Here is a 21,224-nt window from a genome sequence, read left to right as displayed (position 1 = left end):
GCCACTGTTGCCCAGAAAAGGTCTTTATTTATTTTGTTGGTCATAGGGCTTGAACTCTAGGCTTGAGTGCTGTCCCTCAGCTCTTCAGCTCAAGGCTAGTGCTCTACCAGTTGAGCCACAGCGCCACTTCCAGCCTTTTCTGCTTATGTGGTACTGAGGAATCAAACCCAGGGCCTCATGCATGCAAGGCAAGCACTCTACCACTGAGCCACCTTCCCATCCCCAAGGTCTTTATTTTTGAGCCTCTTCTTCAGTAGCTATTTGTTCACAGGTATCCAAAGTAATGAGACTTGTAGACAACTAGATAGGGGCCCTGCTTATTTGAAACCACTCTTTTCACCTGTAGAGAGATTGCTTAGGCCACCATTCTTTGTCCTATGTCTGACTGCTCTCTGTCCATCTGGATGATGATGAAAGGTTAAAATCTTTCTCTACACATCAAGGCAGGCAGTTACAGACCTTTTGCATTCCTTATATCTAACTGTAAGGGACTAAAATATGTCTGCGGTTTGTATTTGGTGCTAGTCCTGGGCCTGAACTCAGAGCTTGGGCACCTTCCCTGGACATTTTTGCTCAAGGCTAGTGCTCTACTATTTGAGCCATAGTTTCACTTTTGGCCTTATTTTTTAATTTTTATTTTTGGCACTTGTGGGGCTTAAATTCAGGCCCTGGGCACTGTCTCTGAGCTTTTCACTCAAGGTTAGTGTTCTACAACTTTGAGCCACGGTCCGCTTCTGGTTTTCTAGTGATTAATTGGAGATTCATCTCTTGGGCTTTCCTGCATGGGCTGGCTTTGAACCCTGAGCCTCAGATCGCAGCCTCCTGAATATCTAGGATTATAGATGTGAGCCACGAGTGCCCGACTCCCTTCTTTCGTTCTTTGTTTTTTTTGGGGGGTGATTAATTGCAGATAAGAGTCTTTGAGACTTTCTTGCCCAGGTTGGCTTTGAACCTCAATCCTTAGATATCAGCCTTCTGAGTAGCTAGCATTACTGGTGTGAGCCACTGGCCCCCAACTTGTCTGTATATATTTTTAGGTTGTGACTAATGGTTATGAAAACTTGTAGCTTTGTGATATTCATATAGTTACACATTACTATATTGAGCAGCCATAGTTACTGACAGAAATGTTAGGTAAGTAGATACTATAATTAATACCAGAAGTCATTTATTGAGTTCTAGATGTCATGGTAGTCCTTGAGTGTAGTGTAGCAGAGGTGTAAATCAAATGTTTTTGAATGTAAATGAAATGATAAATCTAAAAAAAGATTACCACCACATTTGTGCTGTCTGCTGGTGAATTCAGCTTGTTTGTAGTTTTGTTTTTTCCACAGATGAAAAGCTTAAATTCTTACGTAGTTTCTTTATTTGCAAAATGGTTCTGATTGAGAGTGGATATAAGGGTTTATGGACATAAGTGAAAAGGCCAAGCACAGTGACTGTAATATAGCAGGGCCTACTCAAATATTCTTTTTTCCTTTTCCTCCTAGTCCTATTCTGACCATCCACAATAAATTTGCAAATCTTAGAAAGCAATATTAGCACTGAATTTGGATTGTCTGATTTTATTTTATTTTTTTGGTGTACTGTCAAGTCCCATGCTTTCAAGGTAGGCAGGCACTCACCAATTTAAGCTATGCCTGCAACTCCCTCCCTCTTTTGGTTTTTGTGCTAGTCTTGGGGCTTGAACTCAGGGCTTAGGTGCTGCCCCTGAGCTATTTTGCTCAAGTCTAGCACTCTGCCAACGTGAATCACAGCTCCACTTCTGGCTTTTTGGTGGTTACTTGTTTCATAGACTTTTTTTTTTTTAGTTTTTTTTTTTTTTTTTAGTTTCATAGACTTTCTAGCCCAGGCTGGCTTTGAACCAAGATCCTTAGATTTCAGCCTATTGAGTAGCTAAGGATTACAGGCATGAGCCATTGGCCCTGGGCAGCAACCCTTTATCTCTCTCTCTCTCTCTCTCTCTCTCTCTCTCTCTCTCTCTCTCTCTCTCTCTCTGTGTGTGTGTGTGTGTGTGTGTGTGTGTGTGTGTGTGTGTGCATGCGCTCATGTGCGCCATGCCCACAAGTGTGTGCTTGTCTGTGTGTCTGTCTGTCTGTCTGTTTTTGTGCTTATTCTGGGGCTTGAACTCATTCGGGAACTGGGCACTGTTCTTGAGCTTTTTTGTTAGTACTCTGCCACTTAAGTCACAACTGTACTTGCAGCTTTTTAGTAGTTAATTGGAGATAAGAGTCTCATGGACTTTCCTGCCAGGTTGGCTTTGAACTACAGATCCTTTGATTCTCAGATCTCAACCTCCTGAGTAGCTAGGGTTATAGCTATGAGCTGCTGATACCTGGCTCTTATCTTGGTTATTTTTGAGGTAGGGTCTCACTTTATGCCTGGGCTAGGTTGGGCTATGATCTTCCTATTTGTGCTTTCCTGCTTGTCCTTTTCTGAGGATAACAAGCACATGTTTCAGTGCCTAGCCACTTCTTGACATGGAGTCTCTTGAACTTTCATGCCAAGGCTGGCCTTGATTTCTGTTTGCCTAGGTCTCACCTTCCTGAGTAGCTAGAATTACAAACTTGAACCACTGTGCTCATCTAAAAACGCTTTTTTTTTCATCCAAAAACTCTTTTATGTTTTTCTGGCACTGGGGCTTGAACTTCAGGCTTAGGTGCTATCTCTGAGCTTTTTTTTCCCTCAAGCTAGCACTCTACTATTTGAGCCCCAGCTCCACTCCTGGTGGTTAATTGAAGGTAAGATTCTCATGAACTTTCCTGCTTAGGCTGACTCTTCAAACCACTAATCCTCAGATCACAGCCTCCTAAGTAGCTAGAATACCAGGTGTGAGTTGTCAGCTCCTGGCCCCAAAACTTTTTATTAGGACAGCTTAAAGTGTTTATGAAGGGGGAAATGGTATACTGTATTCTATATACATCACTCACTTTTAATGATGATCAGAACTAAGGTGTGGCTCAGTGGCATACATGAGGCTCTTCCATCTCTAGCACCCGAGAAAATAAGTCAAGTCTAATAACTACTACCCTCTCTTTCACATAACTGGTGTATTTTAAATTGAATTCCAGATGCCATATAATTTCATTTGTAAAACCATAGATTTTTATTGGGTAGGATATGTATTAGAAGCTAAAAAGCAAACTTTTATAAGGCAAATAAAGTGACAACATTCTTTTTAGTATGTCTATGGTAGCTTATTTGTAAATGTGACTTTAATTCATGAACTTGGTATTTATTTTCATATCATGGTGTATGTTAGTACCTGTTTGCTTAGAGTGTAAGCTGTTCTAAGGTTGGCCTAGTGTTTATGCAGTTATTAGAAAGCCCAGAAAAATACTACTCTCAAGGAGGCATTAAATAATATATTAACGATAATGGCTGTTTTCAAGAACCTAATGGCTGTTTTCAAGAACCTATTTTTAGAGAAGCTGTGCATTACCAGGACATGTTTCTTATTTTTCCCATATTTCTGTGTCTAGCTGTGGAGTAGAGTGAGAGTTGTACACCCCAGTGTTGACAAGTAATGGGAAAGTCTTCCTTTGGCTAGGTAAGCTGAGATCCAGATCTGTAGTTTGCTTTAAGATAGTGAAAGATCACCACTACATTAGCTGTATGGTTTGAAGGGCAGATAACAATTTACTTGAGTCATCCAGTTGTTATATGCACTTTCTTTTTCAGGGGTTTTAGACTCCTAAATGAAGGCAAATTGAGAGTGGCCGTTATTTTTAGGTTAATAGTGTAAAGCCAGAAAAAATGAAAAGATGACATTGAGTTCTTAGATCTGATTTTGTTAGATTGGTGTTAATTTTAAACTTCGGTGATCTTGATATATGGATATTAACACATTTAACATGCTAGTTTTATTCTCCTAGAAATGTTTACTTTGAAAAAATCCTTGGCAAAACTTTTTTTTGGTGGGGTGAGAATTCTGGGCTTGGCATTTGCTTGGCTGGTGCCTTACCATTTGAGCCATACCACCAGCCCAACTTTTGGCCTCAAGCTCTTGCTAGACTTTAGCTAGTCCTCTACCACTTGAGTTGTGCTTTTAGTGCATTTTTTAAAAAATTGGCATCTTTTTGAAAGTAAGTGAATTATCAATTCTGAATTCTACTTCCACTATTACCAATAGCATTTTTGTCAATGTCCATGTTATATTTTTATTATTCTAAGTTTCTTTTGAAATAACAAAGTGAATGTTACTAAATTAAATTATTAGTAAGTAGTGAGACAGTAAGATTTGCTTATCATTTACAAAATATATGTATTATACATACCTAAGTATAATACATATATATGTAAATTAAAAGTCAGATTGAGTATTTGGAAACTTTAAGACCTCTTTTAGTTCTGTGTAGTAATATAGTTATATTACAATATTTTATTAAGTTTTATTGCTGACATTTCCCCTTTTTCTCCCAGTGAGTTTTTAGCAGAAGACAGTCAAGAGAAATTTTGGAATTTTGTAGAAGCCAGTCAAAATATTGGATCATCAGATCATCACGGTAAAGATGAAGCAAATGCTTCTTTGACTTTGCTGTCTGGAAAAACATTAGAAAAGTGGTCTCGTTTTTTATAGTACATGTGATATGGCAGTTAATGGAAAACATTTTTAATCTTTAATGACTTGAGTTGTTATGGCAGCCAGGAAGAATCAGTATCCCAAATAATCATTTTATTATTCTATTCTAATTTATTTTTTTACCTTATTTTGGGGTTAGGGATTGATTTGGGGCCTTGTAGATTGATGGTAAGTATATGCTCTATCACTGAGCTACTCTTCCAGCTCCCAAAGACTTAAACTGATAAATTTAATTTCTCCCTTCCCTTCCCTTCCCCCTCCCCTCCTCCTCCTCTCCCCTCCCCCCTTTTCTCTTTCCCTTTCCCTCTTCCTTTCCCCTTTCCCTCTCCCTCTGTCTCCCTGTCTCTGTCTGTCTGTCTCTCTCTCTTTCTTTCTTTTTTCTTTCTTTCTTCTTTCTTTCTTTTTCTTTTTCTCCTTTCTTTCTCTTTTTCTCCCTCCCTCCCTCCCTCCCTCCCTCCCTCCCTCCCTCCCTCCCTCCTTTCTTTCTTTCTTTCTTTTTTTCTCTCTCTCTCTTTCCTTCTTTCCTTCTTTCTTTCTTTCTTTCTTTCTTTCTTTCTTTCTTTCTTTCTTTCTTTCTTTCTTTCTTTCTTTCTTTCTTTCTTTCTTTCTTTCTTTCCTTTTTCTTGAGAAATGGGCTCTTGCTAAGTTGCCCTCTATTGGGCTTAAGCAGTCCTTTTGCCTCACCCTCTTGAGTAGCTAAAACTACAGGCAGTGGGCCATACTGCCCAACCTAAATAATTATTTTTGATGCATTTCATAAGTTTGGCTATAAATAGTAACCATTGTCTGTGCCCTATTTTTTTTTTTTTTTTTTTTTTGGTGCCAGTCCTGAGTCTTAAACTTAGGGTCTGGGTGCTGACCCTGAGGTTTTTGTTGCACAAAGCTAGTGATCTACCACTTGAGCCACAACCTCACATCTGGCTTTTTGCTGATTAATTTGAGAGTCTCATGGACTTTTCTACCTGGTCTGGCTTTGAACCAGGATCCTCAGATCTTATCCTCCTGAGTAGCTAGGATTATAAACTTGAGTCCCTGGTGCCAAGTTGTGGATATACATTTTATTTTAAACGGTTTAGTATTTTTATGTCCATCTGATTTGGTTTATTCTTTTGTTGTGAACTAATTATATAACTGATTTATTATGTTAAGCATGTTATCATGAAGTTAATGCCATCCAAAATGTTTTCCATTATGCCAGCCAGCTACTTACTAGTTCAGTGTCATGATATCAAGCTAATGATTACGTATGAATGGGTCACTCCTTTATAGTTTATGATGTGCTTTCATAAACATTTTGTAACTTGCCATAAGCTATAGACATTAAGTCCAAAGATGCTGATTTATGAGCACAGTCACATGCTACGTAATAATGTTTTGGCCAATGATGGACCAAATATGGAACAGTGGTCTCATAGATTAGATCATATTGCCTAGTGACTTCATACCTGTCACAGTTTGTATAAGTATACTGTATGACTTTTATACAATGATTGTATCCTGATTTTAAGGACACATTATTGTAGGTAAAGCCTTTAGTATTACAGGAATAATTCTTATTGAAAAGAGAATGTTTGGAACCTGTATTACTGATATTAATGGAATTGGCTTCTTTTAAATTTTTACTAACTGCATATTTTAACAGCATCAGCATCTCTTGTAATAGAAATACATAAATGTTTTGAACAAGGACCTATAATTTTTAGTTATATACTTTAGAGTTAACTAGAATTAAGTATCAAGAAATTATTTTGTGGGGCTGGGCTGGGAAGATGGCTCCATGATAGAGAGCTGCCTTGCATGCATGAGGCCCTGCATTCCATTCCTCAGCACCACATAAACAGAAAAGGCTGGAAGTGGCGCTGTGGCTCAAGTGGTAGAGTACTAGCCTTGAGCAGAAGAGCTGAGGGACAGTGCCCAAGTGTAGAATTCAAGCCCCATGACCACCACCACCAACAAAAAAGAAATTATTTTGCTTTTAAGATTTCCTGGAATAAATTTATAAAAGTGGATTCAGGGGCTGGGAAGGTGGCTCAGTGGTGGAGTGCTTGCCTTGTATGAATGAGGCCCTGGGTTCAATTCCACAGCTCCACATAAGCAGAAAAAGCCAGAAGTGGTGCTGTGGCTCAAATGGTAGAGCGCTAGCCTTGAGCTGAAGAGTTGAGGGACATCACCCAGGCCCAGAGTCCAGGCCCCAAGACTGGCGGCAGGGGGGGTGGGGGGGGTGGGAGGGTGGGAGGGGTGAATGGAATTTATTCAGTATAAATGATACATATTTGTAGATAAAGTATAAGTTTATGTAGGAGTATAAGTTCTTCGAATTGATCACAAAAGTATGCTAAATATTAATTTGAAATACTATTCATACTCTTAACAACCAAATGTAGATGCCTTAACATTCTGGCAATATTTTGAGATATTTCTTTCTAGTCTCCTTTCCTATGTAGCATAGAACCTTGTATATTCTACTTTTAGAAAATTAATAATTTTCTTTTAAAAGTTGAAGATATAAATTTTAAGAGGCTATTAAATGATATTGAGGTCAAAGATAAACAAAAACCTTCTAGCCTTTTGAAAAATCTTGTTTCTTGTCCCTCTACTTTCTGGTTCTTCCCTGCTTTTTATATCCATTTAAAATTAATTCACTTAGGTTTTTTTTTACTTGTATGAAATATTTATTTATTTATTTTTTAATTGTAAAAATACTGTACAGAGGGATTACAATTACATGAGCAAGATAATGAGTACATTTCTTATCAAGCATTGTAGCCTCCTCCTTTGTTTCCCCTTCCCATCCCTTCCCATCTTCCCCCCGCCCCACCATAGCTTTTTTTTTTTTTTTTTTTTTTTGGTCCGGTCGTGGGCCTGAACTCTGGGCCTGGGCGCTGTCCCTCAGCTCTTCAGCTCAAGGCTAGTGCTCTTCCACTTGAGCCAAAGCGCCACTTCCGGCTTTTTTTCTTTTTGCTTATGTGGTGCTGAGGAATCGAACCCAGGGCCTCGGCATGCATCCAAGGCAAGCGCTCTACCACTGAGCCACCTTCCCAGCCCCCATAGCTTTTTTTTTAACATACACATTCTATCATTTTTCCTTTTGGCACAAAAGATAGTTTACTATGTCTATTGTTTTATTGGTTTGCTTTTCATTTGTCTGAGTGGTTTTCATATTAGTAAATTTCATTGTTTCTCTTTCATATAATTTCACAACATTTTATTTAAATGCTTCTCAAACTTGATTTTATTGGTGTCCTTTAATATCTGGTACTTCCCTATCATTCTCCTTAGTTTCTTAGTTACTTGAGTAAATAGTATATGCTTAGTTCTGAGAATATAATGATTAAGGCATAGCCTTTGCTTGTGGAAGCCCAAAGTCTAGCTGAGCTGTAGATAGTGAATAAAGTAATGTAGTAAATCATATGATAAGTGAAAGAGGTAAGCAAAGAAATAATTCTTGGAGCCAAGAAGAGATGTAACAAGTTCATTGAAACATGAGTTTGGGATCAGAGTGACTTTGCAGTATTCTGTGATTTCATAGCTGAACTCTTTCTTTGGAAGTAATTAGAAGTAAGCTATCCAGGTAAGTGGAAAATAGTACAACTCTAGGTAAGGAATAGTTTAAACAAGAGGAAATGCTGATCTGCAATGTGTACATACCCTAGGGAATTACAATCATTTGACAAAAGTTCACATAAATTTGTAACATATAGCTTTGTACTTTATGAACTATCTTATTTGGTATCTCTAATCATATACAATTATTTGGGCTAATATTGTTTTTTTGGGGGGGGACAGGTACTGATTATTCCTATTATCATGCCATATTGGAAGCCGCATTTCAGTTTCTGTCACCTCTACAGCAGAAGTTGTTGAAATTTTGTCTGTCTCTTCGTTCCTACTCCGCTACAATTCAAGCCTTCCAGCAGGTAAATCCAGTGCTTCTAGTGGATATGACAATTGGATACATTCTTTTCTTTCTTACTAAAATAAGAAAAAAACAATACATAAAAAGCACAAGCAGACCTTGTTTCTGTAACAGTCTGTGACGTTTAATCTTGCAAAATAGTGAACTTGAATTTGATCACTTCTTTTAAAATCTAAAATCTTAAACCAGTTCATGGGAAATGTGAAACTACAGGAATCTGGTTAGGAAGATCTAGCATTAGGAAAACATTGTTATAAATAAATAAAAGCACAACCATCTAATTTAGATTGGGTTTTGTTTGTTTGCTTGTTTTTGGGAACTAGTTCTTTCTGTACCCCAGCCCAGCTTGGAACTCACTATGTAGCTCAGGTTAGCTTTGCACTTGAGATCCTCCTGACTCAGCCTTCCAAGTAGTTAGAATTACATACATGCACCAAAATGTCTGACTTTATTGATGTCAGTATCTTTGAATGTTGTCTAAATGAGCAGTGTTTGGCTACTGCTTCTGTTTGAAATGATGCTGTCTCTGAGCTTTTTTTTTTTTTTAATTTAATTTAATTTAATTTGTAAACATACTGTACAGAGGGGTTACAATTACATGGGCAGGATAATGCGTACATTTCTTACCAAGCATTGCAGCCTCCTCCTTTGGTTTACCCTTCACATCCATACCCAGCCTCCCCCCCCCCCCCCCCCGAGCTTTTGTACTCAAGGCTAGTGTTTTTCCATATGAGCCACAGCTCCGTGTGTGTGTGTGTGTGTGTGTGTGTGTGTGTGGGTGTGGGTGTGTGTGTGTGTGGGTGTGGGTGTGTGGGTGTGTGGGTGTGGGTGTGTGGGTGTGTTAGATAAGATTTTCCTTCGTGGGCTGGCTTTGAACCTCAGTCTTCAGATCTCAGCCACTTGAGTAGTAGCTAGGATTACAGGTACGAGTCACCTATGCCCAGCTTAGAGCTGGGTTAATGATGCTACTCTAGAATGTTTTCCCAGGAAATGATTTAGATGCTAATAAAAAATGATATTAGTTTAAAATAGAAGTACAAAGCACTATTGATATGTATAATATCATTGTATATAACAGTGTTTACACTATTTGTTGTTTCATAGTTTTCCTGTTTCATGCTCACTGTGTCAGAGTGCTTTGAGTGTGTATATATTCATACACATGTTAACTTTCTTCTTGTTCCTTGATGTTAATATATTTATCTTCACATATAAACTGATCTATTGCTGAGAATTTCTCTTGAGTATTTTTTTTTTTTTGGTTGGTTACAGGCCTTGAACTTTGGACCTGGGCTCTATTCCTCAGCTTTTCAGCTCAAGGCGATTCTCTGCCACTTGAGCCACACTGGTTTTCTGGTGGTTTATTGGAGATAAGAGTCTCACGGACTTTTGTGCCTGGGCTGGCTTTAAACCATGATCCTCAGATCTCAACCTTCTGAGTAGCTAGGATTATAGGCGTGAGCCACCAGCTCCCAGCTCTCTTGAGTATTTTACTGTGTACCATATATAATTACTTTTCATTATTTTTTTCTTAATTTGGCTCAGTTATTTTTAAACTTTTATGTAAAAATTATTATTTTGTTTTATATTTTTCTGAGACCACCAGGTCTGATTATCTAGCCCAGGCTGGCCTTGAACCTATAATCTCAGCATCTCTTGTATGCTGGGATTATAGGCAAGTGGGGTTTATGTTTTAGATTGTATGTAATTCTTCCTCTTTGAATGAGGGACCTCATTTCAATTTCATATTTCTTTTTAAAAGGATAGCATATGTATACTTTGGTACTAAAATTGGTAGATCCTATATTAGAAAATATACCTTGTATTTTTAATATGCCTTTTGATAGTCTTCTGAGGTGACATATTAATGTTCTGTTGGGTGATAACATTAGCACCTTCCTCTTAGTGAGGCAGGAGGAACTGGGAACTATCATCAAGGAGAGCACTGTCTGCAAAGGTCTGACTTTGCTTGACTCATGGTGGGTGTTGGGCAGATGTTAATTTTTGCCTTTGTAGGTAGTGTCCTAATTGCAGTGTCTAATCACATGTCTAGAAGGGATGTTCTATACCATCTTCAGCTACAAATAATAAAAATAAATAATAAATAATAAAAATACATGCTGTGTCTTATGTGTCAGATAGCTGCTGATGAACCTCCGCCAGAAGGATGCAATTCATTTTTTTCAGTTCATGGAAAGAAGACTTGTGATTTTGATAATCTAGAAACTCTTCTACTAACAGCATCTGAAAGGTAAGTTGTACATATGTTTCTTCATTAAATGTCATTTATTTCGTTACTTGTGCTGTTTTTTGGCAATGTAAAAGCTTTTGCTAGAAGATCGTCAGATCCTTGTGTTTTTTTCATGCTAAGCTCTCTTTCTAGTTTTTCTTAAGTATTTTGTAAGTCTGTAGGTATAAGTTTAGATTATTGATTCTGAACCCAAGAGAACTAGATATGAATCTTGGCCCATCTCTTAAAATAGTTTTTTGAAGTCATTCCTTCTTTTTATTTCAAGATGGAAATAGTAAGAGTATTAATATTCCTGTGAATAACTATATCTGAGAGATTAAATAAACTTTGTTATTAGTTTAGTAGGACAGCTGTGTGTATGATAGCTAGTGCCTAAGTACTCATTTAATGATAACTTGCTAGTTACAGATAAATGAAAATATTAAAAGATTGTTATAATTATCTTTCCATTATTATTTCATCATCATCACCATTGGTAGTATTATTGAATTGTTAATGAATTCATGCATGCATTTTTTGCTTGAAGAGGTTTAGATTTAGGTTTAGGTTTTCTGAATTGGATAGCTAGCTATCATATCTATTTTGCTATCTGGCTACAATAGCAACTTCTCTATACCTCCTCTTATGCTGCTTTAAGTACTAGTGGCTATTTTGGTGTTATAAATTGTTTCCTTTTTTGGGGTAGTACTAGGTTTTGAACTCAGGGCCTCACACTTGCTGGGCAGGTATTTTACTGCTGAGCCATGCTTCCACCCCTTTTTTTAACCTACTGTTATTATTATTATTATTATTATTTTTTTTTTTTTTTTTTTTTTTTGTCGGTCGTGGGGCTTGAACTCTGGGCCTGGGCACTGTCCCTCAGCTCTTCAGCTCAAGGTGAGCGCTCTACCACTTAAGCTACAGCGCCACTTCCGGTTTTCTGGTGGTTTATTGGAGATAGGAGTCTCATGGTCTTTCTTGCCCGGGCTGGCTTTGAACCGCGATCCTCAGATCTCAGCCTCCTGAGTAGCTAGGATTACAGGCGTGAGCCACCAGCGCCCGGCTTCCTACTGTTGTTATTATTGACTTTGTTTCTCTGTTTTTCTTTCTCAGTTTCTTTGTCTCTGTCTCACTCTGTCTTGCTCTGAACTCTTGCTTGGCTTTGCTGGAGCTCTACCACTTGAGTTATGGCTCTAGTCCAGCATTTTGTTGGTTAGTTGGAGATGGAGTCTTGCAGACTTCTTTGCCCAGTGTGACTTTGAACTATGACCCTCCAAATCTCAGCCTCCTGAGTAGCTAGAATTATAAATTTGAGCCATCAGAACTTGTATTTATTTTCCTGCTTATTTTTGAAAGAAGGTCTTCATTTTGTACCTGGGTGTGTGCCTGAACTGTTGTCTTGTTTTTCACTTCCCATTGAAGCTAGTGTGACAGATTCATACCACCATTCTCAGCTTCTTCCAATAAAATGTTACCTCATGCATTGGGCTTTTTCTGCCTTGGCTGATAAAGAACTGTGATCCTCCTTTTCTCAGCCTCCCTCCTACTTAGCTAGGATGATAGGCTACAGTGCTCAGCTTTTGGTTGAGAAGGAGTCTTGTGAATTTCTCTGCCTAGGTTGGCCTCAAACCATGGTATTTCTTATTCATCTCCAGAATGGCTGGGTAACAGGCATGAGCCACAAACACCCAGCTCTGAGTCTTCCTTAGCAATGTTGTTTAACACTTATTCTTTATCCACCAAATGTTATTTGTTTTTATTATTGAGGGTAGCCACCAATAAACACTATGCACACTCAGGAATTAGGTTATGAACATTTGAAAATGGCTGTTTCTAAAGAGGAAACACAATTGGTGGCTTGCTAATTCTTTAAAAACTTTGGTTTAATTTGCTGAAAATATAATGTAGACCTTTATAAAAAAATGAATGATGACAACCTCCTTTTAGGAGAGGTGGTAACTACTTTTAGTAGTTTGCCATTTATTCTGTTACATTTTTTATGGATTTAAGTTGGTACAAGTAGGTAGGGTTTTTTTTTTTTTGTCTTTTTTGGTAGTTTTTTTTTGCATCTATGTAGCACATATGAGTGTACCTCAGTATTTTTAGCACATGCATAATCTATGTAGGAATGTTTTACTTTTTAAAGTCATTTTTACTTATTGCTACTATAATAAAATTCAAATGAACATCTTTATTCATGTCTTTGCCTGTTGTTATCATAGTAAGGATTGGTAAGTTGTACACTAAGATTATCAATATCTCAGCCATACATGGTTGTACAGGCCTATAATTTGAGCAACTTGGGAGGATTGTGGTTCAAGGCAGCCCATGAAAAATTGTTTAAAAAGACCCCATCTCAACCAACAATCCAGTTATGGTAGTGTTCATTTATAATCTTAGTTACTGGGAGGCAGAGGTAGGTCCTGTTCTGGCCTGATAAATTACTGAAGCAAAAAAGGTTTGGCTGAATTAGAGTGCATGCCTAGCAAGCATGAGGCCCTGAGTTCAAGCTTCAGTACCAAAAAATCTATAATCTCTTTAATATCTTGATATTAAATGTGACCCTTAGCAAAAACTTGGGGGAAGGTTTAAAATCTGAAATATTCAATGATTAGGATGATCATGATACTAAAAAATGGCTGAGAAGGCTGATATTGGCAAATTATACGGTCAAGGTCAATGTATCATTTGTGCTTTTGTGTTCAGATAAAGGGACAATCATGCTAGAAAACTATATGATAAACTGGGTGCTGGTGGCTCATGCCTGTAATCGTAGCTACTCAGGAGGCTGAGATCTGAGGATCACAGTTCAAAGCTAGCCCGAGCAGGAAAGTCTGTGAGACTGTTATCTCCCACAAACCACCAGAAAACCGGAAGTAGTGCTGTGGCTCAAGTGGTAGAGTGTTAGCCTTGAGGTGAAGAGCTGAGGGACAGTGCTCAGGCCCAGAGTTCAAACCCCACGACTGGCCTCAAAAAAGAAAAAAAAAAAAGAATACATATCTAAGTTTCACAGTATTCGAGCTATAGTGTACCTTTCTTTTCTTTTCTTTCCTTTTTTTTTTTCTTTTCTGATCCTTCCCTTCCCTTCCCTTCCCTTCCCTTCCCTTCCCTTCCCTTCCCTTCCCTTCCCTTCCCTTCCCTTCCCTTCCCTTCCCTTCCCTCCCCTCCCCTCCCCTCCCCTCCCCTCCCCTCCCCTCCCCTCCCCTCCCCCCTCCCCTCCCCCCTCCCCTCCCTTCCCCTCTTCTTTTCTTTTCTTTGTAGGTCATGGGGCTTAGATTCTGGGCCTGGGCACTGTCCCTCAGCTTTTCAGCTCAAGGCTAGTGCTCTACCACTTGAGCCACTGTGTCACTTATGGTTTTCTAAGTGGTTTATTGGAGATAAGAGTCTCATGGACTTTTCCTGCTTGTGCTGGCTTTGAACTGAGATCCAAAGATCTCAACCTCCTGAATAGCTAGGATTACAGTTGTGAGCCACTGGTGCCCAGCTGCTGCTGCTTTTTTTTTAGCTCCTTCCCCCTAGAAATTGGTAAAAAATTATTCATCAAAGTCTGCATTTTATAGTTAGTATTTATGTAATGCAGTTTTATTTTTTGTAATCATGTACAAGATTCACACCAAACAATATTCTAAGTGAACACTATATAAAAAGACTATGATACCCTTTATGTTTTGATGCTTATAAATCTTCACTTAAATTATGTTAGCTGTACTTAATATTTTATTCTGGTTCTTAGTATTCATATATTTTTGTAGATTGAAAATGTTAATCTTTTAATATTTATTTCCAGACCCAAACCTTTACTCTTCAAAGGAGATCACAGATATCCCTCATCTAATCTTGAGAGCCCTATAGTGATTTTCTACTCTGAGATTGGCCATGGAGAATTTTCTAATTACCACCAACAACTTATATCAAAAAGCAATGAAGGCAAAATTAATTATGTCTTCAGACATTATATATCTGTAAGTACTGACTTATTTTGCCACTGTTTCAAATATTAATTTATACAGCACAATCTTAGGACATAAACTATAATTTCCCTTTTTACTAATTTTTTTTTTTTTGTCAGTCATGGGGCCTGAACTCTGGGCCTGGGCACTGTCCCTCAGCTCTTCAGCTCAAGGCTAGCACTCTACCACTTGAACCACAGCACCACTTCTGGCTTTTTCTGCTTATGTGGTGCTGTGGAATTGAACCCAGGGCCTCATGCATGTGAGGCAAACACTCACCCCTGAGCCACTTTAACCCATTTACTAAGTAATTTTAATTATTTGAACTGCTTTTGTGAGAAATCTAGTACTTCTCATCAGATCTTTCTTTTTTTTTTTTTTGGTCGGTCGTGGGGCTTGAACTCTGGGCTTTGCTGTCCCTGCGCTCTTCAACTCAAGGCGAGCACTCTACCTCTTGAGCCACAGTGCCACTTCCAGTTTTCTAGTGGTTTATTGGAGATAAGAGTCTCATGGACTTTCCTGCCTAGATTGTCCTCAAACTATGATCCTCAGATCTCAGCCTCCTGAGTAGCTAGGATTATAAGGGTGAGCCACTGGTGCCTGGCTAGCCGTGAGTCTCTTATTGCTGCTAAACTACAAAAAAAAACAAATAGCAGCAGGGTGCAGGTGGTTCATGTCTTTAATCCTGCTGCATAGAAAGTTGTGATCTGAGGACTGCAGTTCAAAGTCATCCTAGGCAGAAAAGACCCCATGAGACTCTTATCTCCTATTAACCACTTAAAAACCAGAAGTGGAGCCAAGGCTCAAAGTGGTAGAGCTCTACCCTTGAGCAAAAGAGCTCAGGGGTAGCACTCAGGTCCCAGGACTGGCAAAAAAAAAAAATCAACCAAATTAAAAAATAAAAAGTTTGTGTGGCACAATAAATTTAGTAAATACTGAGTGGAAAGTACAATAAAATTTTTAAATGATAATTTGATTGAGCAGAAACAGGTTCATCAAAGTCAGAGTCTTACAACTCCTACTCCTCCTATGTCCGCCAGGCCTGTTGTTGGATTAAAACATGTAACAGGCTGTTGTCAACCAGCATGGTGATGGCCATGTCAAGGCCTTCTTGAAGCTTTGTAGTTAAAATACAGGTGCTCACTTGGTCCCAAGAAAGCACTTTATGGTCTGACACCTCACTGCTTTTCAACCCTGCTCTTTAGGTTTTAGAAATTATTTTCCTCCGGGTGCTAGTGCTCACGCCTGTAATCCTATCTACTCAGGAGGCTGAGATCTGAAGATTGAGGTTCAAAGCCAGCCCAGTCAGGAATGTCCATGAGACTCTTGTCTCCAGTTAACCACCAGAAAACTGGAAGTGTTGCTGTGGTTCAAGTGATAGAGCACTAACCTTGAGCTGAAGAGCTCAGGGACAGCACCCAGGCCCAGAGTTCAAGACCTATGACCAACCTCATCCCCCCACTATTCCCTCCCAAAATTATTTTTCTTCATTTCCTCATGTGGCTTGGAAACTTTGCCCTTTCAGCCTTCCATTTTTACTGATTCCTGATGTTAACTGTAGTGAAAAACTAGAATTTTTAGAGAGAGTAAACCTTAAGTTGAATTTTTTTAAGTAATGAATTTTAATAGTAGGTAGCAAATAATTTAATTTCTTTTGATAGTGAACTATCTTGAACACAAGGAGATAAAGATATTTTGAGTGTACAATACTTGGTGATGGCTGCTATATGTAATGTTCAGGTTGTATTGAATGCCCTGTTACTTATATTGAGTCCTCTATAACTCAACTTACTATATAATACTTGCTATATTTGCAGAATCCCAAGAAGGAACCAGTTTACCTCTCTGGCTATGGTGTGGAACTGGCCATTAAGAGCACTGAATACAAGGCCAAGGATGATACTCAGGTGAAAGGTGAATTTGTAAAAATAAGATGAATGTGTTTTCTTTAAATATGAGGTAACATGTAATCTGTTTCCATGATGAAAAAGAAAATATTTAGGTATATGATGAACCAATCTTTTAATCCTGGTTCTGTTATGTTTAGGTGAGAGATTTTCAACAAACTTGCTAGGTCTAAATTTACTCCTTTGTAAAATTCAGGTAATGATATATTGGTAATGATAAATTCTCCAAGTATTTGGGAGAAGATATATAAGTAAAGAAGTTGCCTGGGTATGGTGGCGCATGCCTGTTATCTTACTACTTTGGAAGAAGAGACAAGAAGATCATGAGTTGAAGGCATAATGAGAATGTGTTTGTGACTTTAATTATCACTATTCCACAGTACTGTGAAATATGCGAAATTTATGTAATCACTTAATCTCAATAAATAAAAACAAAATAAATAGCATCAACAGCAAAAAAAGCAAAAGAATTTAGAACTGTTGCCAGGCAGCAGTTCTTGCTCTCATGCCTGTAATCCTATCTACTTGGGAGGTGGGAAATGGGAAAATTGAAGCTGGAGGACAGCTCAGGTAGATGAGTTCATGAAGTGGTATATGTCTGTCTTCCAAAAACACATGGGAGGCTGATAATGGGAAGATCTATGTTCCAAGATGCCCCTACAGAGAAGTCTCAAGACTCTACCTCAACAGATGGAAGCTAGATGTGGTAGCATTTGCCCATCATCTCTACAACGATGAGATGCCTAGAATAGCAGACCCTGGTAAAGCTGTGCATCCATACAGGAAGAGAGACCCTATCTTAAAAAATAAATAGAAAAAAAAAATAAGGCTTGAGTTGTGGCTCAGTATAGAGTACCTGCTCTGCAAGCACAAGCTCCTAAGTTCAAACCCTACTTTTACCAAAACAAATTGATTATTGTTTATTTCACAAAAACATTTAGTAAGTAGTATTGTTGTTATTATATGGGTTGCCAGTAGACCAATGATATTTGTGCTTCTAATGTAAAAAATCTTATAAAGAGCAGTTTCATATCCTGCATTAGTTGTAATATTGTAGGGGTTTGAATTCATTATTTTAACCACAAGTATATGCTGTCTCCCTCCCATCCTTCCTTCCTTCCTTCCTTCCTTCCTTCCTTCCTTCCTTCCTTCCTTCCTTCCTTCCTTCCTTCCCTCCTTCACTCCCTCCCTCCTTTCCTCCTTCCCTCCTTTCTTTTCTTTCTCTTTCTTTTCTTTCTCTTTTCTTTCTTTCTTTCTTTCTTTCTTTCTTTCTTTCTTTCTTTCTTTCTTTCTTTCTTTCTTTCTTTCTTTCTTTCTTTCTTTCTTTCTTTCTTTCTTTCTTTCTTTTTCTTTCTTTCTTTCTTTTTTTCCCCAAGAATGGGACTTGAAATTGGTATTTGGCACTTTGCTCATTGGCTGGCAGTCTACCACCTGAGCCATGCCTTCAACCCCCATATTTCATCCTTTTAATCTTATTTTTAAAAAAATGATCAGCATGTGTAGTAAAGCAAATGAAAAATAAACTGTATCTCATCTTTTTTTTTTTTTTTTTGTCGGTTGTGGGGCTTGAACTCTGGGCTTGGGCGCTATCCCTCAGCTCTTCAGCTCTACTGCTTGAGCCAGAGTGCCACTTCCGGTTTTCTAGTGGTTTATTGGAGATAAGAGTTTCATGGGGTTTCCTGCCCGGGCTGGCTTTGAACCATGATCCTCAGATCTCAGCCTCCTATAGGTGTGAGCCACCGGCGCCCGGCCATCATTTTGTTTTTTCAATTATATTTAGAATTAAGTTGCCTAATTGTAAATCTTTCAGAATTTTTACTTTGAGAAATTGTTAATTATATTTAAAGCTATTAATGTTGAAATTTGTAGTATGGAAAATTTTCTTCTATATAAGGGAAAATTGGAATTGCTAAAACACGTTTATTCTGTTTAAAGACCTATTGAAAAATGTCAATTAGGATATTAACATGTTAAGTGGAATTACAATTTCAGGTGCTTCTGACATTTTCTACTATATTCAGATTTTAGGGGGTAATAACACTTTTGTTTCTTTATCTAAGCCATTAAATATGTATTTATTATGTATGTATAGGAACTGAAGTGAATACCACGGTAATTGGTGAAAATGATCCTATTGATGAAGTTCAGGGATTCCTCTTTGGAAAATTAAGGTATGTATGTAATTTATCTTGGGAAATGTCCTTTATTCTCTTTAAACTTCAAGGCTTACTTGCATTCCCAATATCATCTTTCTCATTATTGTCTGACTTACAGATCTAATGGTGCTTGATAAAATTTGTAATTTCCAGTTATTTACAAGTACATCTTTTTTTGTTTTTACTTTTTTTTAAGTTTTATTTTAAAATGTAATTTTGGGGGGGGGAAGGAGAAGGATTGGGATTGGGGGGGAGGTGGGAGGCTGGGAAGGGATGTGAAGGGTAAACAAAAGAGGAGGCTGCAATGCTTGGTAAGAAATGTACGCATTATCCTGCCCATGTAATTGTAACTCCTGTACAGTATGTTCACAAATAAAATAAAATTAAATTAAAAAAATAAAATTAATTTTATTGTTATTATTAAGGTATTATAAAGAGAGCTTATAATTTCCTAAGTCGGGCAATGAACATAATTCTTTCACATATCACTCCTTCCTTTGCTTTCCCCCAGTTTCACCCTCCTGTCCTTGTCCACAAGTTGCATTGTTCATTTCCACATCGTGTATACTGAATACCATGACTGCCTTTAAAAAAAGAAAAGAGGCAGGCACTCATGGCTCATGCCTGTAATCCTAATTGTTCAGGAGGCTGAGATCTTAGGATCATGGTTTGAAGCCCACTGGAGCAGGAAAGTCTGTTAAACTCTTACCTCCAATTAACTATGAGAAAACTGGAAATGGAGCTGTGATAGAGCACTATCGTTGAGCAAAAAAGCTCAGGGACAACACCCAGTTGTTCAAGCGCCATGACTGACAAAAAAATAAATTAATTAAAATAAAAATTAAAAAAAAAAAGGGGACTGGGAAGGTGGCTTAGTGGTAGAGTGCTTGCCTAGCATGCATGAGGCCCTGGGTTCGATTCCTCAGCACCACATAAGCAGAAAAAAAATAAAATAAAGAAAAGGAGCTTCACATTCTGACTTGGGTTTTTCGCTTAAGGCAAGCACTTTACCACTTGCGTCACAGCTCTACTTATGGTTTTTTACTAGTTACTGGTAGGTAAGAGTCTCATGGATTTGTCTAGTCAGGCTGGATTCAAACTGTGGTCCTCAGACCTCAGTCTACTGAGTAGCTAGGATTATAGATGTGAGCCACCAGCATCTGACTGGGAAATGTTTTAATGATTGAGTTTTAGAAGTTTTGTAATTCTGTAACCATTCTATGAAAGTATCATGGTATTTTAGGACAGAAAAATTATTTTAAATGTTGAAGTTATTTCTACCATGGCTTGTTGATTGAGAGTACTGAATTCTACTTTATTTTGAAATTTCAGTGTGATTATGATTATAATTATTATTAATATGGTACCTGCATTTGAAGTCAGAGCCTTTTGCTTGCAAAGCAAGCAATCTACTACTTGAACTATGTATTAGGTATTTTAGAGATGCAATTTAGTGAAGTTTTCTTCTGACCTTGAACTACAGTCTTCTAGATTTTAGCTTCCTAAGTAGGTAGGATTATAGGCATGGGCCCTTATTATCTGGCTTTTGTTCCTAATAGAAAAAATTATATAAGAATTGCTTATCTAGACTTAGCTTTGATATTTGGCTAACCAGATTAATAATGAACCAAATTAATAATTTAGGTACTGATGTCTTACTTTCAAGTTGAATTACTGTTGACATATAGAGTTAATCCTATATTTATGTACAGTTCTTATTTATAGTCAGTTTTAGTTTCAGTATGTAAATATACCATTTTTAGTTGCCCTAGCTTTTGAGAATCCCTTTTTATGTCATTTTTTTGTTTTTTATTTTATTTTATTTATTTTTGATTTTTAAAAAAAATTATTGTGAAAATATTGTACAGAGGGGTTACAATTACATGGGCAAGAAAATGAGTTCATTTCTTATCAAGCATTGTACCCTACTCCTTTGTTTCCCTTTCCAATCCCTTCCCATCCTCCCCCCACCCCCCATTTTTTGTTTTAAATGTTATTCAGATTATGTGTATTCTCAGCACAAAAACATCATGTATTGAAGATGTTTTATCTGTAGTAGTAATTTAGCTATCTAGAGTAATTTGACCATTTTTGAGATTTTTATTATGAGTAATTTAATAGTTGATTGGAAGTAGATTGGAACATGAAGGATTTGAGTGGGTATTTAATTCCTGCATGTTGGATTTAAGAAATTTTAAGTTTCTAGCGTTTAAGTTAAACTCTTGTTATCTACCTCTTGGATCAAGATGTTATCTCTTTGATACTTACTTTATTAGCTATAAGTGGATTGTACTATATTACAAGATAATACCTTATAATTGTTAGTTTGAATTATACTAATCTAACCTAAGAAATTTATGAGAATTTGAGTTGAAATAAGTTATTTTGTGGCTGGTAGCAATTTTCTTTTTCTAACTTTAGTTTGAAAAACTAAAAAGATTAGGAAAGCTACAGAAAATATACAAATATTCACTACCCAGAAC

The 21,224-nt window shown here is 37.6% G+C and overlaps 1 protein-coding gene across 2 annotated transcripts in view; it reads left to right on the top strand.

The window, feature by feature from the left end:
- Uggt1 (UDP-glucose glycoprotein glucosyltransferase 1) overlaps positions 1-21,224 on the top strand; it is a 158,195-nt gene that overhangs the window by 53,038 nt on the left and 83,933 nt on the right. For both annotated transcript variants that reach the window (XM_069989476.1, XM_069989475.1), the window contains exons 3-8: positions 4,423-4,505; positions 8,369-8,499; positions 10,637-10,749; positions 14,516-14,690; positions 16,496-16,592; positions 18,678-18,756. In XM_069989476.1, coding sequence (XP_069845577.1) covers positions 4,423-4,505; positions 8,369-8,499; positions 10,637-10,749; positions 14,516-14,690; positions 16,496-16,592; positions 18,678-18,756 — 678 coding nt within the window. The remainder of the gene's footprint in view (positions 1-4,422; positions 4,506-8,368; positions 8,500-10,636; positions 10,750-14,515; positions 14,691-16,495; positions 16,593-18,677; positions 18,757-21,224) is intronic.

This window comes from Dipodomys merriami, unplaced genomic scaffold (genome assembly GCF_024711535.1).
Source record: "Dipodomys merriami isolate MVZ:Mamm:240054 unplaced genomic scaffold, mDipMer1.0.p SCAF_38, whole genome shotgun sequence".
NCBI lineage: Eukaryota > Metazoa > Chordata > Mammalia > Rodentia > Heteromyidae > Dipodomys > Dipodomys merriami.
This window is presented reverse-complemented; position numbering and strand designations above follow the sequence as displayed.